At 40.5% G+C, this 27943-nt stretch overlaps 2 protein-coding genes across 7 annotated transcripts in view; one reads left to right on the plus strand and one right to left on the minus strand.

Annotated features, from left to right (window-relative positions):
• Positions 1-27342, plus strand: part of insyn2a (inhibitory synaptic factor 2A) — a 45477-nt gene extending 18135 nt beyond the window's left edge. For both annotated transcript variants that reach the window (XM_012862803.3, XM_021316528.2), the window contains exons 2-4: positions 2240-3470; positions 13120-13191; positions 26414-27342. In XM_012862803.3, the coding sequence (XP_012718257.2) occupies positions 2245-3470; positions 13120-13191; positions 26414-26597 (1482 nt within the window). In that variant the 5' untranslated portion in view covers positions 2240-2244 and the 3' untranslated portion in view covers positions 26598-27342. The remainder of the gene's footprint in view (positions 1-2239; positions 3471-13119; positions 13192-26413) is intronic.
• dock1 (dedicator of cytokinesis 1) overlaps positions 1-27943 on the minus strand; it is a 303583-nt gene that overhangs the window by 146084 nt on the left and 129556 nt on the right. The gene's annotated exons all lie outside the window — the stretch shown is intronic.

The raw sequence follows: 27943 nt of genomic DNA on the forward strand, positions 1-27943 counted from the left end.
CTTTATTAGGCTTTTTTTTTTTTCCAAGTATATCAGGAAATTGCAGTAAGAATCAAGTCATTTTTGCATCTGATAAGGAGGCCCAGACATGGACTCGACAGTAACTCCTTTTGTTTATTGCCAGATGTAAATAAAAAAAAAAAAAAAAAAAAAAAAAGGGAAAGCTTGGCCCCTGAAAAAGCCGCATACATTGCTGCAGTGGAATAACAATAGATGCGTCGTGTACAGTCTCTTTTAAATGGAAAAAACAGAAACCAGATCTATTTAGGCAGAGTCAGAGTTTCTTGCTGTGCCATGTATTTTGGAGCATTTTATATGCATCATATTGGGGGTCTAATTGTGAATAAATTAAGTGGATTTTGTGAAATATTGTGTCGCCTATATAAAGGTTTGTAAGTTGATTATGACGTGTTTGTGTATTATGTTTGTATTGGTATGAAAAACATAAAAAATTCACCGCCCGCTTCTTATCCTGACAGCATAAGTTGCTTTTTGCAAATCCAGTACTAGTCAAACATTTTTAACACCTTTGTCATTCAATATCTATTCCTTATTTTTACTACTTTCTACATTGTGGATACATAGTGGAAGACATCAAAACTATTAGCAAAGATATATAGAATTACGTAGCAAACAAATTGTGGAAAAAAAAAAATCCATATAATTATAATGTGTTTTGACTTGTAGTGGATGTTATGCCTCTTGTTTTACCCCCTACTTAGTGAAAGTCTGACCAACAAGTTTTGTAGCAGTTGTGCATAACTAATGAGAGCTGTCACAATACATGACACTAAGATTTCAAGAAAAATACCAAGAAACCAGGATGTCAGAAAAAAAAAAAATTCAAAGTTGCAGAAAAACATCTTTAAAGGCAGATTTCGTAACAGCGTTAACACTGAAATGTATACCAGCTATTACTCGTTTTAATATTTACCAAAGCTACTACTTTCTTACTACTACTAAACCGAAAGCTACTTTAGCTAATCATGCAGCCCTTAACCATTTTGTACCTTGGCAATTTCATACCCGACTTCTTTATGTACAACACGAAGCAATCTGCCCGCTGGATGTTTGTCTGGCCCATGCATCAACTGTACCTGCCTAGGAGACGGAGCAGTGATGGGGCCATCAGCACCTTTCTAATATTTAAACCAGGCATCCAACTCAAAATAAAAAAACCTGGACAAGGTTGCGGGCAAACCTTGATATCGATTGAAGAAATGTTATATTCCATATTTGGTCACAGCTATGGACAAACAGGTCTGTCCATTGCCTTGGTGAACGCATATTCTGCTTCCTTCAAGTCCAGAAGGCTTTGCTTTCTTACCTTTCATTTTCGGGAGGGGTGGCCTGATGTGACTGGTTGTTACATGAGGTTGCTAGTGAATGTCAACAGAGGAGGGGGGTTGTCGGTCCTGATTGACAGGCGAATGCACCGCCACAGCATTCTTGGATTTGTAATATTGGCTGTGCATGCTCTGTCTGCTAGCGGGTCAAACTATATTATGGCACCAGCACACTTAGAGTAAGTACACTGCCTCTGGGAATGGGACTGGGGTTTACAGTCTACAGTTAAAGGGCACGGTGTTGTTCATAATTCTTAGTGTACGTGCTAATTTTGGTTTAAAGAGAGTCATTGATCATGCAAGAGTGTGACTATAGTGATGATATTGTTAATTTTAAGTGCAGAAGGAGAGAACCACTGCTAAAATTTGCATCCAAACAAGCAAATGACACTAATCAACTTAGTGGCGGGCAGTGATAAAGAGGACTGGTAATAAATAAGAATTTAACTACTAACATTAACAAAGAGAAAATGGGGCTAAAACAGGAGCTGTTAGTTTTATCGAGAAGATTAAACGCATTCTGCAAATATGCATGCACCACACTTCGGTCATGTTGGCATCATAAACTTGCAGCGTTTAAGCATTTAAACACTGAAAACAAGTGCAAAAATAGCAATTAAAAGGTGTGTAAAGCACAAGAACACAAAGATTAAAGACCTCAATTGTTCTGAAGCAATATTAAATAGAAAACCCAGGTTTCAAATTTCTTTACTGCAGTCAGCATGCCTGCTTCTGGGTCTGCAAAAAGCTTCTAAAATCTTCCTGCGTCAACAGCTGCCGTACCACACATTTTCTCTCAGCTTTATTTGTGAGATGTAATACTCAGAAAAAGTTCTTTGTTCCAGTTCTTTAATCACAGTTTTTGACAACGGATCTCTCTCCTTGTCTCTTAGGAAACATGGTGAGCAAGGAGGGTGGCAAATGCCTGCTCACCAACTCAGAGTCTGACTCGGAGGCAACGCCTTTGCCCTCCACCTCGCTGGCGCTGGAGTACTCCTTGGAAGCTAGTCGACAGGTGAGGAAGAGAAACAAAGCCCTGCAAGTGCGCTTCAAGGACATCTGCGAGGCACAGAACGAGCAGAGGGAGGCGGAGCTGCAGGCGGCAGGAAAAGGCGGCAAGCCAATGTCGTACAAAGTGGCGTACCGCAAGTACATGACCGTCCCCGCCCGCCGATCCATCCCGAATGTCACGAGGAGCACGGGCGTCCAGACGTCCCCCGACCTGAAGAAACGCTACCAGACCTTTCCCTTTGAGCGCAAGAAAGGCCACACGTTTAAGCATGTGGCGGCAGTGGAGACGTATAAAGGTCAGGACAACGGCTTTGTCGTGGAGGCGAAGCAATCCAAAGCGGCCGAGCAGGGTTTAGACGAGGAGGAGGAGGAGGGAGCGAGCAGGGGGAGAGCGGTCCTGAGGACCAGGGCTCTGCTCCATACTAATGAGTGCATCGCCACAGTGGAGCAGCACAGCACACCTGACGGCCTGTGCTCTGATGCTCTGCAGCTCAGTTGCACTGCAGACACAGACTGCCTCGCGGGTACGCCGAGCGGAAGCGGAGCCGGAACACAGGGGGAGTACCAGCTTTGCAGCGTCCCGTCCAAAGCCGGAACTGGATTACAACACAGGGAGTCGGAGGTAGACCGCCTGGCCAAGAGGCAGCTGCTCAATTTGGAGGAAGGCTCATCCCGAACTCTCCCAGATCGAGCCTCCAAGGTTACAGGCCCCATCGCCTGGAACTCTCTCACACAGGTGGAGTGTCTGGACAGTCCGTCTGTGCAGAGCAAGAGGAAGAAGGGCCTGCAGCTGAACGGAATATCGAGTGAAACTCTGCCGCGAGCCGGCAGGGGCTGTACGACGCAGGCACAGTGCAACACGGGAAAGCTCTCAGCCCGGCCTCTACGGGGCATGGAGGAGCCTCTGTCAGGGTGCATGGGCGGTCAGGCCGATGGGGCCTCGTCTGACCAAACACAAGAAGCCTGCAAGCAAATAGTGCCTGTGAACCAGGATGGGGATGTAAAAGCACAGCTCCAAGCCATGGAAAACCTCATCAGCTCCAGCCAAGAGACCATCAAGGTGCTGCTGGGGGTCATCCAGGAACTGGAGAAGGGAGAGGCACACAGAGAAGGGTAGGAGACCCGTCTTCAAACCTGCACCTTAGTACTAGAAATTCAAACACCCATTTCTTTTTTTTTCCTGCCATGTCACAGATTTCAGCTTTTCTAAATGTGCATTCATAAAGACGAGTGCACGGAACTCAACAAGTAAACATTTTTATGCAAATAACATGAGGCTTGTATATTAATATAGCTCTGAAAATGAGTCAGCAGCCAGCCATGACTGAAGTTATTCTGGAAAACGTACAACTTTGGTGACTAAATAAATTCAAACACAACTTCTTTTCTTTATCAGACGCAGCAGGGATGCAATGTTTGTCCCTCAAATCTTAAAAAAAAAAAAAACCCTGAGCTAAACCGGTGTAATTAATTTCTTCATGTGAACTGTGTTAAAGGGCTAGGGGTCAGGGAGTAAATTCAACATTTATGATGGAAACCAATACTATGTTTGCTCATCAGCATAACTACTAAACCACACTGCAGCACTGGTTTTCTGGGGCTTTGAAAGACATGCCTTACAGTGCTTTAGCCGTGATAATGTCCCTCCACATATTCTAAAACTGCTGCACAGAATACGGTACCTTGGAAAAGAATTCACACTTATTTTAGTTCAATTCACTTCAGGGCCAATTCATCTCTAGTTATGTCATGTGACAGACCAACACAACGCAGTGCATAATTCAAAAAATAAAAACCCATGCATTGTACACAGCACCACCATATGAGTACTATGCTTAATCACCTTTCACTCCAATTACAGCCGCCCGTCTTTTGAGCAATCTATCTCAACCAGTTTTGCAAGTGTAATCACCTAAGACTGAAAATTTGTTCTATTCTTCTTTGCAAAACCTTCAAGCTCAGCCAGATTGGATGAATAGGGAATTTTCCCTGCAACTGCTAAATCTTGCCACAGATTCTTGATTACACTTAGGTCTGGACTTTAATTGGGTCTTTCAAACACCTAATTGTCTTTTCATCTCAGTCATTACATCGCTCCTTTGGTTGTATGTTTAGGATTGTTGTCCTGCTGCAAGGTGAACCCCCCCCCCCCCACTGCAGTTTTTTACAACCTCTTACAGGTTTTCTTCCGGCATTCCCCTGCATGCAGCTCCATCCATCTTTATATTACCTCTAACCAGGTTCCCTGGTCCTGCTGAAGAAAAGCATCCCCACAGAATGTGATAGGGGGGCAGCACACATTAACACACATCCACTCACACACTGATAAGCAGATTAGTAGGCAACTTAAAGTGCCTTGTCCAGGCGCACATGTGACAACCTTCCAATTGCAAGACAACTACTCCCTGAGTGACAGTCGCCAACAACAGTGGCGATTGGTGTATACAGGGTAAGGCGCAGCACTAGGTTTCCACCACACATGGCATTTTTTTACACACAGGCCAAGTTGAAAATGGAACTTTTCCTACATCTTTTTGTGTCCTTTAAATGGCTTGTGGCATACTGCAAAGTGGTCATCTCATGGCTTTTTGTCTAACGTTGTGTTTCTTGCCGCGACATCTCCATGAAGCTCAGTACACAACTAAACATTGTCATGCCAATCATCTACCTGAGCTGTGGACTTCTGCAGCTCTGCCAGCATTACCGTGGGCCTTTTACTATCAAACAGGCTTAAATCGGAGGCAACCAGACTTTCTGAAAGTGAAAGTCCAGTTGCCTCCGATTTAAGCCTGTTTGCTGTTGTGATGACCCGGATAACTGAGAATTTGCACAGGCACATGGACCTTTTGGTTGCTTCGCAGGTGAATGCTACCTTAGTCTGTCAGAGTAGGTGGAAAGTCACGTCTTGCTAGTTTTGCTGCAGTACCGTACTCTTTCCATTTGCAGATGACTGACTGAAAACTGAAAGACTCTGTGAGATGTTAAGAACCTGACATTATTTGAACCTCTCTGTTTCATCCCTGATCTGTCTTGAGCATTCCTTGATCTTCATGGTTCTGTTTGTTCACCATAAGGATACGCTCACACTGCAGGTCTCGATGCTCAATTCCAAACTTTTTCTAAAAGCTGATTGTTTTTTTGCGAGGTTGTTCCCATCACTTTGAAAATGTTGTTTACATCTGACCCCGGTGTGAACCGTTTGTGGTTCCAAACTGACCCGCAGGCGTAAAAGAACAATAACATCACACACAGAATGCTTCAGTCTGGAAAACATGGAAGAAATTGTTGTTTTTGGTTTTGTAAAGTGTTTGAAGCAGGTTAGTGGAGTGAAAGGAGTAAAAGGAGAGTGAAACTCTGTATTTGCGACATTTTGCTGAGCTTTGGCTGCCAATTAAGCAAAGTTCTTATATAAAGCCTTCCAATTTGGCTTGAACAGAGATGTCACCTCATATATTAATGAGGACTAACATCTAGCTGGCGCTCCACTGTGCATTACCGGTGCAGCCGCCGTGAATCAAACTGACTGCTACCTGGTCTCGCCGGCACAAAGTTATGACAAATGTCGATGGAAAGTAAAGGGAAAGTCGCATAAAATCCACCTTGGTTGTTCCCACTGAACTTGCATTCAAAAAGATTGGATAGGAGTCAGATTCAAGACCACATATGGAAGTCTAAATCTGACTTGGGGGGGTGGGGGATTTGTTATGGGCCAGATTTGAGAGTTTATACTTGTCTGACTTGGTCACTTGACCCCTCAAAGAAAATCAGATTTGGAGTATATTGTCCTCCAATATTTTCATTAACACAGAACAGCTGAACAGCTTAAAGAGAGCCAGAACACAGAACAGCTGTATTAATACGGAGATTAAATTGTACAAAGGTGGACTCTATTTACTGCTCCTGTGTTTTTTTTAAAGGAAGTTGCACTGGATTTTATTTAGGGGTATCAGATTAAAGGGGCTGAATAAAAATGTTGAGATGCTCTAGGTCTTTTTACAGGGCACTTTACCAACTTCCTCCTTGGACCTATTACTAAACCGGTATATCTAATATTTGTGAGACTTTAAATCCTAAAGCCAAACCTGGGAACCAGTAGAAGATCCAGACCAAGCCCCGCTTTCTTTTGGAGTAAGCAGGAAGGGCAAATTTCAAATTCAGACGAAGAAAAATACACCCTTATTTTCAAAAACCACTCTCCTTTCATTCCGTTTCTTCAGAAAAAACACACCACTTGACAGCAAATTACGTCCAACCTTATCCGGCCACACTCTCAAATGTTTATCTGGAATGTGTGAGTACTCGGCAAACGGCTCAGACTGTGAAAGAGCCATTTACTGTCCAATGGATGTGGAGTTTATACAAAAGGGCAGCAGATAGCATCAGGTCGGCCAAAATAGAAGGCAGTCCGTCCAAAGTGACCCGGCAAACAAAAAGGCTGATTTGTTGAGCCAATTGAAAGAGCTCAATTCTCAGATTCCTATCTGCCTTCACCAGCATGGTCTGAAAGTTTGGAGGAAGAAACTCATCATTTTAATACCCAAAACACGGCAAAATATCACATACTTGCCTCCGAGGGTCTGAAGGCTGCTGTTAATCAAAGCATGAACGGCGAGACGAGGGTTAAATTATAAAACAGGGTTTGAGCGTGGCAAACACAGTCTTAAAAAGTCAATTATCCTCCTTCAATCTCACATAAGGTAACCCTAATCCCCTTATCACCAAACTCAAAAAAAAAAAAAAAGTGCTAAGAGTGAAAAGTAAGCAGCAGATTTAGGTGCAGAACGGCGATCCATCTTCAGTGTTGCACAGCACATCTGCCTTATCAGATGTGCCTGGAGTGGCAGGTGGGAAAGAGAAGGTTTTATTCAGTGAAATTTTTTACTGCTGTTTATTAGCACCATATGTTCAGAAACAGACGGAAGGAAAAAAAAAAACAGTTGCGTTTTTGATCATTAATCACTAAAACCCGTCTTCAGTTGGAGTCAGTGAGCAGCATAATCCCCCCTTGTAATCCATTCAGGGCCAATTCAAGCTCTTTTTGTCTATGCAAGACCAGTTTTCTTCCTCTATGTGTTTCCATTACTGGAAGGTGGTGATTAAGTGAGGGGTGGAAGAAACTGCTCTATTAACATTACGTCATTCTTCTTATTGTAACTAATACAACAAGCAAAGCCACCCATAGGCTCTGGGTGAACAGGTACAGTTATATCTAATATACAGCTTCCTAAATTAAAGCCCTCCTTAACCAACCAAAAGTATCAGATCAGAGTCTGGATTAAGGTCAAAGTATCTGTATATTGTGTCTCTGACTAAATTCAATTCTTGATACCTGCTTTTGGCACATTGTGATTCCAGCTAATTTATCTAAATTAAAGCCAAGTTTCATGTGCATGGCTTGCAAAACATTTTGGACTTTTCTTTGTAGTGCCCGAGGAATTTGAAGTGGATGAGCTGCAGTGTGAGAGACCCACGTAGACTTAGGAGTTCTGCTCTTGAGTCCTTATAAAGAATGACATGTACTGGGCAGAAAGGACTCAAAGCAGACATTATTCTGTTCTTGCTGATCTTTGTTAGGCCATAGATTAAAAAACAAAAACAATTAAAAAAAATTAATTAAATGGATAATTGAAAACAAGTGCACGAAAAAGACGAAAAAGAAAGGACTGGTCGCTTACTTAAGTTCCAAAAATCTTAAATTTTGTTTTCGCTTTTATTATTTTTTAGGATACTGTTCTGATCCATTTCATGTTCAAAATATCCTAAGAGGGTTAAGTCCATTTTGGGGGTTTGGGCTTACGGTGAGAGCAACTAGTGTTGGGAAAGAAAAGACTTCTTAAAGGATTCACCCACCTTTGTCTCAATAAGTCGAAAATAATAAAGAAAATACCTGAAAAAGCTTCTTTTTTTTTTGGGGGGGGGGGGGCGTTACCTTAAAGGTATAGTGGACATTCTTTGTTCTGCTTCGGGTTTGGGGAACCACCTAATCTACTGGTTGTCCCACATGCACATCAGTGTGACGCGCTCACGTGCTCGTTCCTCGCTAGTTTCCGCTTGCTGGCTGTGCGTGCGCACTTCTAGTGTCTACATATCCAGTGAGCTTCGGTTTCAGCCATTCACGGTAGCTCCGCTGCTCTCACCGTTTGAATCCAAAAGTAAATGAAGGAATTACAGCATTATCCCTCTTCATGCTTCAAAGCATGTACTCCAAACATTGTTTTATGAAACTAGAAAAGTACATCCAGGTAGTTCGCTTATTAACAGACACATCTATTTGTTGTTCGATGCATTTCAATTAGGGGAAAAAAGTAAAAAATCAGTTTTTTATATATAATTTTACCCACTGATTACCTTTCATAGTTGATCCCTAAGGAAAATTAGCTTATTGATTTGTGTAGTCCTGAATATAAGAACACTCACATTATGGCTGCATAGCCGTGTCATATAAACGATGCGTTGGATCCATACCGCACAGCTTGGCCTTCGTCATGAGAGTGTTTGCAGACTCAAGCCAATTAATTACTCTCTCTGGGACTTGTTGCTAACCTGTCTATTAGCACTCTGTATGTGTGCTTGTTTTCTCACTGCCGGACAGCCACCCACACAGTGACCTTTGAGAAAGCTCTCCTGGTCGCACCAAGGGTGGAGGGTGTATAAAAATACCGTTAATGGCACTTTTGGCTTCACTCTCCCCAGGGGAAGTCTGCCAAAATGAGCCCTGGTCTCTTATTTTCTCTCATCAACTGGCCAAGAGCGGAGAGTAGAAGGAGATTAAGAATGTGAGGAACAGAGAGAAGACTGTGAAGCTGTTCGGATGATCCGATCCAGGTGGCTGCTTATCGATTGGCTCACCTACTGGCAGGTTTTACAGCCCTTCATGCTGCACTGAAATGTAAACTTGGCAAGGCAATTAATTACACTTTACACATAAATAATCAACGCTGCAAATGTCCAGCAAATGTGCTGTGAAACTGCACCCATCCATCGTCTGCCATTCCCTGAATCTGTAACTGCTTTGCTATCAGCATCTTTCTCACCTACCTGAACAAGAGGCAGCGCAGTAGATAAAAAGGAGGAATTTATGACAGGGAGTTTAATTTTTATTGGTGCTGCAACCGATGGGCAGCGTGACAAGAGTTGTAGTGACAGAGCTGAATGATGTTTCTGCTGTGCTGCAAAGATGGGGGACAACGTTTATTAGGTGAAGCACAATATCCTCGATGAAAGGAATAACATGTCAGCATTTACTGCAGCTTCTGTTTGAGAATCTCAAACTTTCAATCCCAATTGTTTGAATCCACCTAAAACAAATGAATTAAAATTGTTCATTACATTTTGGTGTTTATTTTAAGGTACTACGATATTATTGATTGAAATAAACAGTTTCCTGCTCTCCACAGCCCAAAGGAATGCATGTTCATTTAATTGTAGCATGTTCACAGCTTTTACTCTGTGTTACTCATATGATTGCCTTAGAGATTCTTTTCTTTAAAACAACTCAAACTGATTCAATGCCACAAAGGAAAGGTGCCACGTGTGCTATATTTCAATGTTGTTAAATAAAAGAATATCTGTGAAGGATGTACAAAACTACTTTAGCTTGTCGCAGTATTGTTCTCTAACAATTGTCGAACAACAGCAAGACCCATTTTGTTGATGGGATTTTTTTTATGCCTCAATGGAAGCAACAGACATATCTTAGTTTGCAACTCACTGCAAAGATGAGCCTGAACAACAACAAGAACCGTTAAGATACCGTGAAAGTCTGATAGAACAAAAAGGGACCAAATTAAATCACCTCAGTTCATGAGGACACATGGAATCCAGGGTCAAAAATGTAATCTGAATTAAAGGGATGTTTCCAATCAAGACAATCGATTAGTGTCGGAGTCCGTGATCGAACGCAACTCTCCAGTTTTTTGTTTTTTCGGTGTGATGTTTGTGACTGGACTTCAGTCACAACTAGGGATGCAAACAAACAATCAACTTACGATTAATTGTCGGTTAATGGTTTATTACATAATTTGTTCAATCTGATAAAGACGGCCTCTTACACGGGCTTTCAGTGATGCAATGAGGCCACAATCCAGAAGAGGGCACCACTGCTCATTCTTACGCAAAGTCAGATCATGATAGTTGATTGGAAACAGAGTCTGATGTGAGATTACTTTACACTGTTAAATGACAAGAACAATGCGAAATGCACTTTATGTGGGTCTGTTTTTAAAAATCAACAATCGACAAGCTCCTTAAGTTATCTCCTAAATAACTCCCATTCAGCCATGCTGCATGGCGGAGCAGCATCAACTTGACAACCAAAACTTACCGATGAGTTTGGAAGGTGACAATTTGATAAGAGAAAGGTGGAGGGCATTACACAGAAAAGTTGTAACATAACAGAAAATGACCTGATGCCGATTAGAAAATGATCCATCCATTAATTGTTAGTTGATCGATAAGATCAATATACCTCAGATTAACTCAATCAATAACTTGCATCCCTAGTCACAACTACAGTATTAGGAAACTGTACTGGCATAAAAAAAAACTGAAAGTGATATTCAGAGTAAAAGAGAGACCGCATTGGACGCTGCAGCTTGTAGTCAGGCTGTTTGATATAACCGGCTCTCCTCCATGCAGACAGAAGCATGGAGAATTGAGCATAGAACACAGCTGAAATAAATCGTTTTTAAAAAGTCCTGTATCCTTAAAGCGAACTGTGAAGTTAACACAAACTTTCTCTGTACAATTTGTGAAACTAATACTACACATTAGGCCTACTAGAAAGCCTTTTAACCTTCTAAGACATGGTAATTTGAATCTAAAGATAGGCTTTTTGCTCAGTTGCTCTTCAAACAAATATTTTTCTTTGTCCAAACAGATCGGTAAACAAGGCATTTGGCCAAAAATATATATCTGAAGAGAAAATTATCCTTGTTAGTCTTAAATCCTTTTGGACTAAAGTTACTGGGTCTTAAGAGGTTAGCCATTGAAGGAGTAATTGATAATTAAAATATTAAATCATGTCACTAACAAGTTAAAGTAGTAATGTATGTCACCTGGTGATACAGCAACATTGTGCAAATATTCTATCTATGTCAGCATCAACTTCGTCAGCAGTTTGACCTTCAGTAGGTAACCAGTTGGACTGGACCCAAAATGGCCAGCCTTGACTCCATAACATGTATCAATGAGCCTGTCACAGATCCACCATTCCATTCTTTGATTACTTTTTACAGATATTGACCCATAAGACACAGGAGCCGCAGTTTTGGAGAGCCTCTCATCCAGTTATCTAGAAATCACAACTTGGTCCTTCTCAAATTCGCTCAAACACTTAGAGCTGCCCATTTTTCCTGCTTCAAAATCCTATTCTCTGAAGACAAAATGTTGACTTCCTGTCTAATTTAGTTGAATCTCAGTGTGCTAGACTATCATTAAAACAGTAAGGTACGTTTCAAAAACTTAATTTCATATGGACTCACTACAGATAGTGATGAATTTCAGGTATTTATGGTTATTTGAAAACTAAAAACTGCTACTGCTGACAAAAGCCCAAATTGAACTCTCTTAAGAAATTGTCTTCAGAGACAACAAAACTTAAGTTGTGGTTACTCATGTTACTTGTGCACCTTTTTCTACCTAATGTTTTCCTGCCAATAAACCTTACTGTACTAATATGCAAACGGCACTCTAAACAGAAAGCTTCTTGATAAACCACCCATTGTGGTTTATCTCTTTGCCTTTCTCTATGACAACTGTCGAGTCAGCAGTCTTTTCCATGATCAAAGGGCCATAACAGAGCCGTTTTATTGTTTTAAAAATCAATTTAAGTTATCATTGTGTGATTTAAAAATTTCTTGGAAAACTAAACGTTGGGTTTTTATTAGCTGTAAGCCATAATCATCTAAATGAACTAAGGAAAACGGTGGGAATATATCACTCTGAGTATAACAGCCCATATCTGACTTTCACTGTTCGAATTGTGTCACTGAAATAAATCAACTTTTAGATGATATTCTAATTCATTGAGATGTACTTGTATTCCCCACCCAGTCAATACATGAGTACAGTAAAGATATGAATGTTAATTAGACGATTGATATATGATACCGAAACCAAGACTGACAGCATAAAAGCAAGCGGGCTGGAGTCCAAAACTATATATCTTTAATCTGCTTAGAGGAGATAAATGATTCTCAATTTATCAGTAATAACTCATACGCGTCCTTTAAGACATTGCTCTGCATCAAATAGATGAATCAATGGGGAGATTATTCTGGAACAGATAAATAAAAAGGTCAACAACAGAGGAAAGCGCGAAGGGAAAGCAGCTGCACATAACAAGGGAGAGCAAATCATTTCAGGCTGTTAAAACTGAAAACACTGGGTTTGTATTACCTATTCAAAGATCTTTTGCTTGCATTTCATCTCATTAGAAATATGCTAGAATGAGGTGATGTTATAAACTTGAAGTCTAGAAGTCCTTGCTTAAAACTTGAAACTTTAGATGCAAATATGAACCTTGCTTTAGTTACCATTGGACCTGATTCGGCCTCCAAACATTGACCCGCAGTTAATGGATGACAATGTGCACTTTCTACCGGGCAGAGGCCACTCAGGAGGGCGGAGTGACTCCTCGTCACCCTCATTTACCCCGGCCTCGCTAACGAAAGATGACAAATAAGATGAGAAGGGAAAGGTGCGAGGCGGCAGCTTAACAAGTCTTGTAATTACTGATTCACGACTCTCATCTTCCCCGCAGACTCTCCTATCGAACCGGACAGGACACCGCCAACTGTGACACATGCCGGAACAGCGCATGCATTATTTACAGGTGAGTGGTCGTTCGTCTTCAGAGACAAAAAGATCCGCATGTAACCTGTCTTTTCTCCTTGAGAGTAACCGCAAAGTGTGAAACAGGGCTGGGCGAGCAGAGGGGAAGGGGCAATGGAAGCGAGGCTAATTTGAAATGCAGCTCATTAGCGCCGAGTCGGCATGGGACATTTAAACAGCACCATTTCTCTCAAAACCTATACATCTTTGTCCGACCGTCCAATTATCCCCTCACACCATTTCATACACCGACCGGTGCCAAGCAGGTGTGCAGTTAGCAGGACAAAAGGGTGCAGGGCTGAAATGCAGAGAGGTCGAATGCAAGAAAATTGACTGAACACGGGGCCGTGAAAGGTTAAATTAATTAACGTCAAACATCATAAAATATCATCATTGGGTGCAATTGCCATGCCAACTCACACACTAAGCGCAGCATTTACATTTATTTTAGAAGCTGTACAGATACAAGCACAAAGCCATCAGTTAACCAGTATACAAAGGTAACATCTCATGTAAGCATGAGCATTTAATCGTTTTATCACAAGAGCAGTTGGAGCTGTAGAGCTGGAGCTTACCTGGGTCTGACAGGGTTTGACTTTTCACAGCAAGAGAACAAAAAACAAAGCCAAGCAGAACCTCTTCTAGTAACTGATGGTTCCAGTAGTTTATCAATTTTTTTTTTTGTAAAACTGAGTTTGGCCAAAATGCTCATCAGACTTTCCAAAAAATAAAATAAAAGTAGCAGGTCATTAATATGTTTTTCAATGACTGGAGGTAGATAATAGACTCAACATTTGCATTAATCTTGAAATGATTAAATAAAAACCACAAGTCACTGTGAATCAGTTTCTTAAACGTCGACTGTGACCTGGTTACATTTGAATTTTTGTTTCTCATTTCTGGTCAGAGATGAACAGAATAAAATCAACTAGCACTAATTTTAGTAGACTGGTCCTGAGCGGTGGCTGAAAACTAAAAGAAATCCTATATTTCTGATCAGCGAATGCAGCCTATATTAAAAACCTACCAGGTCACACAACAACCCTCTTCAGTGTGGAAGTTGCTACCGCAGGAAACATGACAGACATGTCCGATGCTGTTTAAGAACAATATTTTCTATGACATTAGAGAGCAATACTTTTAGGTGACAACGGGAAGGCTAAATCAAGTTAAGCAAACCTTTGAGCTTACTACCTCTGTCATAGAACATCTTTTTTTTATATCATGTTCACTGCTGATTTTGTAATGAAAACCGTGCACAGTATGCTAATAGCTAAAAAGGGATTCTAAGGATGTTTTAAAATATTTTTTTCGACCCTGTTTTTTTGTAGCAATGGCTTCTTTTACAATTGCAGCTGAGACTGGCTAAAATACAAAGTTCAAGACCCGTCAGGGTGTGAATAACTGTAGTGTAAGGCGCTTTGGGGTTGTCGTACTTGTTAAAGCACTATACAAGTACAAGTTATTTGCCATTAAACTTTTACATAAAAGCATCTCTAGTTCTATTGAGATATAATATTTGAACAAAAAGAGTTTTGACAGACGTCCGATAAACAACGTTTATAGCACTGTCACAGTCCAAGTGCCTGGTTCCAGCCTAAACTTTCTAAGTGATGTTTAGGACAATTTGACATAAGCTGAAGAAGAAGAATGTGTGCCAGTAGTATGTAGGCAGAAAAGTAGTGAAGAGAAACAGAAGGAGTTAAAGATAAGAGACAAAAAAAGGAGATTTATGAAGTATATGGAGAGTTAAGAAGCTATCAATAAAGCTGGTTTTAATGGTCACTGACACTCCATGCAGTCTGAATCTCTTCTCTTGAGAACCATTTAAATCATATTCCATCTCAAACCCTCAATAACTGATAAGCCTCTGGCTAAACTTCAATCGAAACGCACAGTACAGCTCTGTGCCCTCTGATGTTGCAGTCGAAGGAGGTCCAAAATGTCTTGAAGTGCTTTTAAAATCCCTGCAGGTGTGCTAAACCGCTGCGGGGACAACAGCACGACAAAGGTGCCTTAAAAGCAGCTCGGCATCAGTGAGATGAGCCGAGACTAGGCGAAATACGGCATACAAAGTGATGTACACAGACAGGGCACTAAACAAAAGGAGATGGTAAAGGCACAGGGTTAAAGGGTGAAGAAATGAAAACTGAACTTAATGATGTTATGAATACAAATATATTTCTTTAATTGGTGGCTGATAAGCCTCTGGCTACACTTCTATATGTGCAAAAAAATCCTATAGCTGCGTAAAGCTCAAGTCAGCCGAGGGTTAATTTGTTAGATCTGCTAGAATTTATCTTTTCCTATATCACTTAATTGAGATAATGGTTTCATTGGATAGAATATGTAAAATGCTCAAATAAGAACTATAACAACACGTTTTTCTTTGATCAAGCTCCAATAAAAATTATGAATCAGCTGTAGAACACATCAAATGTGTTATAATTTATTTCCTTTACATCACGTTAGGATTTCTGCAAGAATTCCATACATGAAATAACCTGCAAACATGAAAAGTCCACATGTGCTCTACAAAAACTGCAGCAATCAATTCAAAAGCCGCATTTTTGGAGGGAGAGAAGAAAAACAGGACCTCTGCACATACCAATGCTCCTTCCCCCCAAAAAACCTTGTCAGCACCTGGCAAGGTTTCCGCTTGAGAAAAGGGCAGAAATTTCCCACAGAGCCGTTGGAAATTAGCTACATTGACCCGAGTTCATCTTTAAGACATTCACTCGACATGGTTAATAGCGTTGATTGGACACAGAATCAAATATAGCAGTTGTATTCATAGAGGCAGGGGGATTAAACAGCAATCTAATTACGAAGATCTCCATGAAAACAACCTCTCTGGAGGTGGGAGAACGCAGTATAGGAAGAAGAGGCACCAGAAAGAAAAAGAGATGCTGCGTTCCGGTGTGTGGGAAGAATAGCTGTCAATGGTGTCTAGCAGGATTTTCTTGTTTTCCGTAGCGTGCTCTTCTACCACAGAAGTCTAGATTTTACATAAGCCCTTTGTAAATATACGGCAAAACTTCTGATGTTTAAGACAACGATTGCAAAGGCTGCCCTGCAATATCCAAAACGTTTTTATTTCGTTATCACAAGCGCTCAAACATCATAAGGCGGGTCAAAAGGATATATTAAGATTCACGGGCGAAACTTTGAGACTGCAACCCTCATACTCATGCTCGTATTTGTCGTCTTCCACTTATCCGGGACCGGGTCGTAGGGGGAAACTGACTCAGCAGAGACACCCAAACTTCTCCTTCTCCTCAGACACCTCCTCTGGCTCCTCCAGGGGAAGCCAGAGAAGTTCCCAAATCAGCCAAGAGACATAGTCACCAGATATAGGAAACATCCACACGGAGCCGAAGACTATCTCCACACAGAAAAGTTTGAGCATAAGGATGAAACCGTGTGAAGCTGGAGGAGCCATAATGTGTTGTAATACCTATGCCCCACCAGTGGGTGGTGTGGTAATCCTACCATAGAAGTAGAGAAGGAAGAAAAAGGAAGACGTGAAGGGAGAAAACAACAAATGCAGGAGGACGTTTGCACTTGAAACGCAACGGCAATTCCGAAGTCGGCCATTGTTGTTGTGTTAGTTTGTCGGATAAAGCCAGCCCTGTCTGGATGGGAGCCCTGGAGCTCCTCCTGGTGGAGCAATCCTGGAACACCAGCGGGCATTCGGAACAAATGTCCAAGCCGACTCAGCTGACACCTCTCCATGTGTAGGAGCAGCGGCTTTACTCCGAGCCCCTCCCAGACAGCCGAGCTCCTCAACCTAGGCGACGCCCACCCTTTGGAGGAAGCTATTCTGGAGAAATCAAAAATCAAACTGAATGCCTGCGCTGTTCCAGCCATCAGGCAGCGATGCATTGAAACCAGCCATTCTGCCATGATAAGGACTATTTTTTCAGAATGGGTACAAAACCGGTGCAAAGACTGAAAAAAAAGGAACCAAATGACTTGGATCAACAGTACCATACCACCTTTATTTATGAAGCACTTTATACACAGACAGGACCAAAGTGCTGTACACAATCATAAAATACAATGCAATTATAAAATAGAAAACAGTAAAAGCAAAACTTAACAAATCTTTAGGTTTTATTGAAATTAAACTGCTGGGCTAAGCTCCTAAAAATGCAGACCACTAGGTTTGACCTATAGGAGCAGCAGCAGCAATATACAAAAATATAAATACAATTCTAACACTATAAACATGATCAGGCCAGCCTGCCATTGCCTGCTGTGTTCCCTGTGAAATCCCTATACCCCCTCAGTGTTGCTGCAAGCTGTGATTGTATGTCCATTCGCGTTACTGTGATGCTCTTCTAAGGTTTGTGCTGAAGTTTGTCTGACGACTCTAGGAGACATTAAGAGCCATAAATCATTTTGCCGCCGCTCAGTCAGGAGTCAGCTGTGCAGCCTTTTAATATAATCAATTTGTCCAAGGGTGTATGGTATCATCTAGCACACACTTAGCATAACAACAGTGCCAGATCAATAATGACATTAGTATACGGGCGCACTTTAAAACAGAGTACATGAGCTGATATAGTTTCTTGTCCTTTCGTCGTATCGCTTTATCTTAGTCTGTTTCCCAGCGTCCTGCTTAAAGAAAGTATGAGCTCAAATGAAAGTGGTGGATGAATTAAACGTTGGCGACGCTGAAACAGAAGATAAAAAAAGGCTTCTTGGTTGATGTAACCAATAAATCGTGAGGGGTGGAGGAGCACAAAGCAAAATGATGTCATATATAAAGGCATAAGAAACAAAAATCTCGGAGATGGAGATAAGAACGAAGTAATGCATAATCCCATTTACTTTAGTGCATTAGTGTGTTGATCAAACATAGCAAAAAGGGAACTTTTTAATATTTCGCAACATTTTCTGTATTTTACTGAAAACCTGTGTGATAAACCGATGCGAAGCAGTGCGTGGCTGTGAAACTGCAGGAAAATGTCACATGTTTTTTTTTTGCTTATTTTTTAAATAAAAAAAACTGCAGTGTTCTGATGTATTCAGCCACTTTATTATGATACCTCTAAAACGAATCCACCGCAACAAAGGGCTTTCAGAAGTCATCTAATTAGTGACTAGAGTCCATCTGTTTACACACGGAAGGTGTGGCGTGCATTTGTATTCAGGATCTTTCACTGCGATCACAGCTGAGAGTCTGTTTAGGGTCATTATCCAGCTGGAAGGCGAATCTCTATCCTAGAACAAAGTCTTTTTGGTGCTTCTGATTTTTCCCCAGGATTGCCCTGCATTTAAATCCATTTTCCAACAATATTTTATAACCTCTGCCTCTTTTAAACTCCTCCACTCTTTATGTCTGACCTGTCTGGTGTGCTCCTTGGCATTCATGATGCTGTTCACGCAGTAATGCTCTCCACCAATCCTCAGAGGCCTCCAAAAGACGTTTTCTTCCCTCAGATTTAATTGCTCTAATAATTAATTAGTCGATTTCTGAAGGAAATAGATTTCACTGGATTTTTATTTAAGGCTGTTAAGGGGCTGATGTATACACATAGTGAATTTTTATCTATAAGAATTTTGAAAACCCCTTTCCATTTTCCTCCCATATTAATTAGGCACTACTTTATTTTGAGCAGTCATACAGAACCCCCCCCCCTCCAAAAAAAAAAAAAGAAATAAAAAAAATAAATAAATAAAAAAACAACAGAAAAATACATGAAGGTTTGTGTCTGTAATATGACAAAATGTAGGGATGTTCAATAATCATGAATGGTTTTCCAAAGAAGCACTAAAGTCTGATGTGGCTGTGATTAAGAAAGGCAATTTGGGACATTCTAACGACCGAATGCCGACGTTTTACACTAGATTAAAGTGAATTCCCATGATTACAATCCTGTTATTTGCCTGCACATCTTATTTTTTCTTTCAAGGCACAACCATTGATCAACAGACTAATTATCCAATGGCGAACATTCTTTGAAAAAACACAGAACAGTACAAAAAAGTAAAAAAATCATCAAAGGAGATGGGTTTTTAAAAGGCTTTATAATTAAACCTATTCTGCAAAGCTTTAAGAAAACTAATTTTTCCGAGGCTGAAGATCACAACAACCGTATAAATTATAGATATCACTGATCAAGGCTGTTCTGTTGCACAACTCAGCTGGAGGAGGACATCTCTTTTTGTTGAGGCATATTGTTTTCCAACATGGTGGGCAAGCTGGTTGCCATGGCTACAGGAGCGATCCTCGACAGGACAAATAGCGTGGCGGGACAGTGCGGACAATGGAGTGGAGCCCATTCGCCACCTCGGAGAGATAAGAGTGCACAAAGGACGGACAAGGGGAGAATGTGTAACCGCGGGAGGAAGAAAAAGATATCAGGAAACAAACATTTCTAAAGTGGCGGCGAAAGGCAGAGGAAAAATCGAGTGTTGCAGGGATTTCTTTTCTAAATGGTCAGACATGTTGGAAATATGGGACGTGATGAGAACAGCAAGAGAAAGTCTAGGAGAGACTTTTAAGCTTCAGGGTCTAAAGTGTTTTCTGTCATTTTTTCTGATCCAACAAACCACTCCTGGGAGTAGCAGAAAGGGAAACAGGTAAATGCCAACAAGCTTACAACTTCTGCTTTCAGGAACACCTAGAGTAACACGGAAAGGCCCGCGACACCTTCATAGGGAGACGCTGAGGAATGACAAACTAATAAATATTTCAATGCAAGGACTTTTAACCGCATTTTAAAAGACCAGAATATACTTTTGGGTTTACTTGTCTTTCCAGAGAGAGAGAGAGAGAGAGAGAGATGCTCAATTTCTCCTTTTTGGTAATTTATTTGCAATTAAGTAACAAATTTACAGTAGTACTAAAAAAGAAACACATCCATTCACAAAACAATGTTTGATTCTCAGACATATGAGCTTTGTCACCTCTATCCTTTGATAATTTTTAGAAGGAATCCTACTTAGCTCAAATTAGTGTCGCGTTAATCAGACCCACATAACGGACAGCAGGTGAACACATGACATTAAAATTAGACCCAAAGGTGTTTCGGCTTATGCAACCACATAATCACTGCTTTATTATTTGAGTATTTCACCTAAACAAACCGTACTATGTCTTAAAGAAAAAAGGGGTGCTTGATGGCTATTTCTACTAACCTGCTATAGGCTGTAATAGTTTTGATGCTAAAAACAAAATGTTTGTACAAAATAAACCAATAATATTCTTACAGCACATACTGCTTTATAACAACATATGCTCTTCCACGTCTAACCGAGCAAATTCCGACCTGCCGCTATTTTTCTGGGGACGTTTTCCTGCATGCAGACATGCGACAGATTCTATGAAACGCAAATAGACCTCAGCATCATTATTTCCATCTCCCGATGTAATAACAGGTGCTGCCAGGCTGTTCTCAGAGGCACACACATCAATGTGACACAACATCTCTTTATGCAAGACCATTTGGTCTCGGAAAAGCCTCGAGTGAGAACAAAAAAAAAAAAAAAGGAAGAAAAGAAAACTCATGTTCCTTGTTTGTAACAAATGTTTACTCTTTGTGAGGGAATTTAGGTTGCTTCGGCCCCGTGTTGGTCTTTCTGCCCTGAAACCTTTAACACTGCGTAGTCATATAATATGTAGAACTCATCTGATAAAATTAGACTGACCTTCTATAGCTTTTTTCCAGTCACACCTACCGCTGTACACTGTAGCCGCGTTCACCCAATTGCATTCACAATGCGCCGATCAGTAAGGAACATGTAAGTACTACAACTTTCCTATTGCAAGGAGGCGACCCTTCCCACAAAGCAACAGCCCCCCCCCCCAGGTGCTTATAAGTTGAAATTGAGTTGTAATGAGTTCAAATAGATGTCAAGCTTTGTGCTTTAAATCAGCACATTTGATTGAGCTGCTTAACCCACGCAGAGTGGGGCAGACTGACAAAGTTAAAACAATATTTGAGACACTATTCTGAAATTGATTTCTATCCAAAAAGGAATAGAAAGGTTTCCATTTGTAAGAAATACTGGAAAAAGTTGATAAAAACAAAGACTGTTTCTTCAAACATGAAAAAAACTTGTACAAGTTAATAGTAGTGACTCAATGAAGTCCAACGGCTCGAGACTCGTCTGTCTGCTTACTGTATTTTTCAGACTATGAGGCACACTTGGAATCCTTCCATTTTCTCAAAATTTGATGGTGCGCCTTGTTTATGATTACAGTTGTGCTTACTGACCGATTTCATGTAGTACAATGCGCTCAAAAATCTGTGCAAACTTGTAACTACGACTTTGGTTAGCAATGAATCCGCTCTGTTTAATGGATCTCCGGAGCATTACGGTACACTGCGTCACTACCTGATCGGACCCCTGAGCTGGCCACAATACTGCCTGACTGTAATGTTGAAACTAGAAGTGCATTCATGTAAGGCAGCCTGCGTCCGGAGTACAAGCTAGTAACAATAAACGTAGTTAGCTAATTCAATATAAAAGTTATATTTATTTTGACCTTATGTTTGAAACAGGGCAGCGTAGTTCAACTACCCTGTCCTCCCAACAGACACGGATAGCTCACCCTTTCAGGGGAGAGGTGTGTAAACGGAGGGACGGAGTGATATTACACACTTGGGAAGGATATTTGAATGCACCTTATAATCCGGTGGGGTTTACGGTCCGAAAAATATGCTACATATGATGATCAGGGCAGAGGTGTTACAGAGAAAGGTCTTACCTAAAAATAATAGGTTTTTCCTTGAATATAAGAAAATGACCTGTCTGGTTAAAAATGTCGTGCACCAGAAACTGTCTTGCTCCACTGATGCCATACAGAAAAGTTATAGAATTGTTGTAAGAAGCCACTAAAAGACGAGGAAAGAAAGAGATGAAAAGAGATTTGCAGACGCGAGGAGAGATTTACTGCTGTTGAAGTTACAGTGGGTGGAAAGAGGTAAACAGGGACCTGCTTGTCTGTTGTGTCTGGCAGCCGAGAGCTGCCAGAAAAGCCTTAAGAATTGATAAGACACGTTGAAGCATCACACATCATGAAAGCCACGCAGTGTTTCCTGGATTAAAGCAAAAAATCTACCCAAAAAAGTAAAACGACTATTATATAGCCTCAGGAAAGATTGAGGAACTGAGCCACCAACCTATGATAAAATGACATTAGTAGCTAGATGAAGGAAAATATATTTATATATTTTCTAACACACTTAAATTTAAAAGTGTAGTTTTGGTAAACTACTAACCAGTGTGTTTCCATTAAGTCTATATTCTATTTTAGTTTCTTTGTGAAAATTACATATACTGCTCTTAAAAATATGTTGTGTTTTTTTCTTGTTTCATTAAGACTGATGGGACTGTCTACTGATTTTGGGAAAGCGCGGCTTCTTATTTTAGGGTCGCCTCAAAACAAAACAAACGATGCCAAAATTTGCCCAAACCTTTTAATAGAAGTACAAGAAATTTAGCCTCTCCAGTGTTCAGGGCTCACACGAAATGCCTTTGCCAGCTTGAGAGAATCTTTTATTTTTATGTCTGCCTGCCTGTGTATGAGACAGAGAGAAGTATATCCTACACAAAGTGAAACTGCATTAAACTACTTTACTCCCCAAAAAAATGGTAATGAGATCAGCTTCTTTGTACCTTTACACAGCATTAACCGAGGGGTTCTGAAGAGATTTAAAAGGCTCAAGGATATTCTCGTTCTATTGCCTCATCAATGACAGCTCACTTTTATTACATGTGGAGAGAAAGAGAGAGAGAGAGAGAGAGAGAGAGAGAGAGATGTTGATTGAGGAAATTTTTGTTGGAGGAGTCTTTTTTTTTAACTGCAAGAGTTGGTTTACTTTATGGCCTTTGTATTAGATTTAATATTCTGGAGGGTGCTCCATCAGACTTATCCGACGTCGGAAACAATGGACTGAAGAGTCTGTATATTCAACCCAGCACTCATTTCATTTCTATAAGTTACCAACCCAAACTTTTTAGGAGTTGCAGTTCTCCGAGATAAGCTTGCAAACAAGTTATGAAGACTGACCCAAAGAAATAATATGGAAACTGCAGCAAAAGTGATGGGTTGTGAGAAATTGCACTATTCGAGCATAGCTAGCTGTTGTTGTTGTGAAAGGTGCCATGATAGAAAGCGAAGGTGCACAGCAAGACAATTTTAAAAGGGGGTCTAGAGGTATATATTTCATGAGTTGTGTATAAAATGCATTATTGTAGCGCTTGTATCAGGACCCAGAAGGTAGCGAGGCTGGCAGGCAGGAAGCAGAGTTATCGCAGCAAGGTAAAAGATTTATAAAATAAAACAAAAACATCCGAATATAACCCAAACAGCCATGGGACAAAAGCAAAAATCACAAACTGGCTCAGAAACAGGCAACGGCTGCAAAAGTATTCAATCCCTTGGCATTTATCAGGTTTCGTTGGCCTCACAACCTGGAATAAAAATGGGTGGTTTAGTGTTTGCACCGACCCTTTGGCGTGCATAGCCGTTCACCCACCCTAAAGTTAGAACTCTTAGAGTCACCTTTTGCGGCAATTCCTGCTGTAAGTGGCTTTGGATCAGTCTCTATGAGCTCGCCTCATCTTACCACTGGGATTTTTGGCACATTCCTCAAGGCTAAACTGCTCCAGCTCCTTCAAGTTGGATGCTTTTCCCTTGTGAACAGCAATCTTCAATTCTAACCACACTGCAAAAAAGGAAACTAAAAGTTAAATTTTCTTGAAATTAGTGTATTTTCCTTGATTTGAGCAGCTTAATAAGACTATTTGCCAATGCAATTAGAGTTTTGCACTTAAAATAAGAACATTTCATCTCCATCGTCATTTCAATCGTGGATGTCATTTCAATCCATCGTTATTTCAATCGTGGATGTCATTTCAATCCATCGTTATTTCAAGTGCATGATCTCTAATTATCTTATTTTAGGGGTAAAAATTCTCATTCCATTGGCAAATACTCTTATTTAGCTGTTCAAATCAAGGGAAAATGTACTAATTTTACTTACGTTTAGTTCCTTTTTTGCAGTGCACAGATTCTCACTTAGATCGAGGTCTGGACTTTGACTCGGCCGATCCAACATGTGTAAATATTTCCCCATAAAACCACTCAAGCGTTGCTTTAGACGTGTGCTTCTGGTCATTGTCCTGCTGAAAGGCGACCCTCCGTCTCAGTCTCTAATCACAGGCAGACTGACAGGTTTGGCTCAAGATACTTTATCCTGCACATGGAAACTAAATGTAAAATTCATAAATTAATTGACTGAGATTAACTCTCCACCCAATTTTTGTCAACCATTTTCTGTTTTTTTTATGACGAGATAGAAAACAGAGGGGTTTCTTTTATGTGACAAACTAAAAAGTCTGAATTAGTCCACATACTTTCAAAATGTGCATGGATAAATACGCACAGACAGCAACCGTGGATTTACACCAGTGTAATTACCAGGCAGTGATTTATTGATTGAAGCCGGCCTGAGTCAAACAAAAAAAAAAAAACAAAGTGCTGAGAGCAAGCTTGAGAAATTAACATTCACTCCGCTCACTGTCAAACACCCTCATTTATGTATGCCGTAATCAATAGCAAATGCATCAATGTTGATTATAAAAACTTTATTTGAAAATATGAGCTGCACTTAAAACCAGAGTAGGCTCCCTGCGGCTGTTATGTAAGTCAGTCTGTCACACCCACCCGGCGGCACCGACTCAGGTAGTGACTGGAGATAGCTTTAGCAGATTAAAGCCGCCACACTTGCCACAGCTGCGGCTCTAATCTGAGTTTTACTTAGCAGAACCTACTGGTCAGATGTGTGTGGGCGTCGGATTACAATGATGGTTCCGGATAAATTCCCCGGGGCTTTGGGGTGGGGGTGGGGGGGGGACTGCTAAGAAGGACACGGCTCTGTGTTTTTGTGTCCCGCCAAATCCGGGCAAATTAAATCAGTCTTGCATTTTCATCATCTTTGGAAACATTTTTCTCAAAGGAATCCTAAAAGCATCTACAGAGTTCGACAGAAAGAAACAATTTTCATTTCGGCACACTTTTCTGTCACCAACTGCTCCGCACAGGGGGAAAATACTGATGAAACTCCCTTCTTGCTCAATGCATCTGAGACAGCAGGACAATGCAATGGGAAAAAAAATGCACATTTGGTTCTTCTGCTTTTTAATAAAGACAAAGCAAATGGGAATGTAGGTCATTATTCCCAGGCTGAACGGAGGTTTGACAGATGCTGCGTAGAGGTCAAGTGAGAAAAGGGCACACTGGAAATGCTTAATGTGGCTGTAAGAGCAATATGGCAGCCAAAACTGTATTAAATACATGCTGCTTTGATGGGAACATTTAGATGGAGTAAAAATGTATTGAAATTAAAATAACATTTGATTGCTTTATAAACATTCAACTCTGTTATATTAGCATTTATGTCTATAAGCTGACATTTACAGGTGCATCATAATACATAAAACATTTTTTTTTCCGTTGATTCCAACCAAAAAGTGAGACTCATTGAGAGGTATTACATACAGATATATATACTGTATAGCTGTAATTTAAATTCATTTTGATCATCTTTGTCTTTTTTTTTTTTACCGGGCTTTGCTGTACATTTCTCTCAAGCCTTCACTTATTAAGGTTGTATGTGTGCCCCTTTTTTTAATCTATACTTTTTCCTTCCTCTAAACTTTCAATTGATATGTTTGCATAAGCAGCACCCGGTCAACAGACAGCTTCTTTGGCAAAGTGCTTTAGTGGCTTAGCCTCTTTGTGGAGGGCATCACTGAATATCTGTCAAATCACAACAGCCCCTAAGATTATGAAGGCCACATGATCAATAAGACACAATGTTGTTATTATTTATTTTTTTCTAAATTTAGGGATTTTATTAGCTGTAAACCATAACCACCAAACGTAACTGAAATAAATGCTTGGAACTTATTTCTCTGGGCGTTATAAGTTTGTTTCACAAAAACACGTTTCAATTTTTGAACTGCTGACATACATGAACTTTCCATGAGATTCCAATTCATCGATAGGCACCTGTGATCAAGTTATTGGTTTATTTATTTTAACCATTTTTGCACATTTGTAGCAGTCAAGAAATTACTCAAATGCAACCCTAGGCTAAACAAAAAAAAAAGGTCTAGTATTAGTTTTATTTGAGATAGTTTGCATGCAGTTATCAGGCTGCGGTTTGCACTAACCTATTGTCTCCGTTTCTATTCTTCAGCGTGGAACTGGACTTCAAGCTACAAGAGGACAAGCTGCAGCCACTGATGAAAAGGCTTTGTCCTCCGATGGACTCGCACTTCCCTCCCCTGCCTTACCCGCAGGAGGCCTTCACCTCCACCCCAAAACGCAAGTCCAAAGCTGAATCCAAGAAGCATGCCCGCTGGAAACTTTGGTTCCTGTGAGAGCTACGGGATGGTCTTCAAAACACGAATCCGACACAGGATTTAAGCGGGGAATCTAAAATTTCTTCACTTTATTTTGTTTTCACACCCTGCAGGATTTTATAGACCTGCTAGGCACTTTAGTGGAGAGCTCTGGATACGCCAAGATGGCAGGATAAGTGATAGAAGCGTTGACTGCATGGATAACTCATATGGTCACGGCCAACAAAAATGGAATAAGTCATAACTTTGCCCAATTTCCTGAAACAGCAACAACAGGGATTCAGAGAACAGCAAGGCGAGGGGACGGGTTTACTTGCTGCTGTCCCTTGGCTTCTATTTTTGATAACTGATGTAGACCTGCTCCTGTTTCGTGCGGACGGAAAAACGTCCGCCGTGTTTCTATTCGGCTGGTTTGGGTCTTCTTTTTCTCCTCAGCCTCCAGGAGAGGCTGGTCGCTCAACGCTGAACCTCCATAAACAGCATATCATTGTACTGCAAAGCACAACTAATACTTTTCAGGAATCCATACCTCCAGAATAACCAGAGAGAATCATTTTGATCAGCTCTTACCAACTTTACATGACGGAATGAGGATCTTCATTAGCAAAAGACCTAAAGGAGAATACATCAGAGATGTTTTTTTTTTTTTGTTTTTGTTTTGGGAGTTCTGTGATAAACCTTCTTTTCACTGACAAAATGTGTCATAAGAATATCTGACTTTGGAGAAAATAATGAATAAATAACGCTTATTTTCTTAATAACATTGGGAAATTAAATGTCACTACTTTTTTCTATCTAAATATATATCTACGTATATACATTCACTTTAAGGTTAAGAGAATTATATTTATTTGAACTAAAGCAAAAGGTGGGCTGTGTAGTGAAACTACAGTTTGAGAGAGGTGTGTAATTTATTTTCTATTTATAGTCCTAATGTCATTTTTAGTCAGGTCATGGCGCACAGATTCATTGAAACCACCAGAAATGAGGGAATACAGAACAGATCTGTAGTTCACGTACAGTCATCATTGGCCTGAATGTCCATTTTGGGTTTTTAAGTGATGCATTTGAACCCTTCTTTTCCCAGGGTGGAATTAGGGATGGACGATGCATCAATTTAATCCATTAATTCAAATTTACAATTTTGTTAAGATTACATTTTTGGAAAAATCTGGATTTTATTTTGCCAATGCACTCATTGGGCTTCCATGAAGAGTTTAGGAAAATACATTATCAAAATATTGGAAAGAGGAAACCAAAATACGAGGCAGCTTAATTTACCCATTTACTTATTCGAAGTTAAACAGGTGAAGTGAAGATTGTTCTTAGCTCATTGCGTAATACCGCTACATTTAGTGTAGTGG

Source organism: Fundulus heteroclitus, chromosome 10 (assembly GCF_011125445.2).
Source record: "Fundulus heteroclitus isolate FHET01 chromosome 10, MU-UCD_Fhet_4.1, whole genome shotgun sequence".
Classification (NCBI taxonomy): Eukaryota; Metazoa; Chordata; class Actinopteri; order Cyprinodontiformes; family Fundulidae; genus Fundulus; species Fundulus heteroclitus.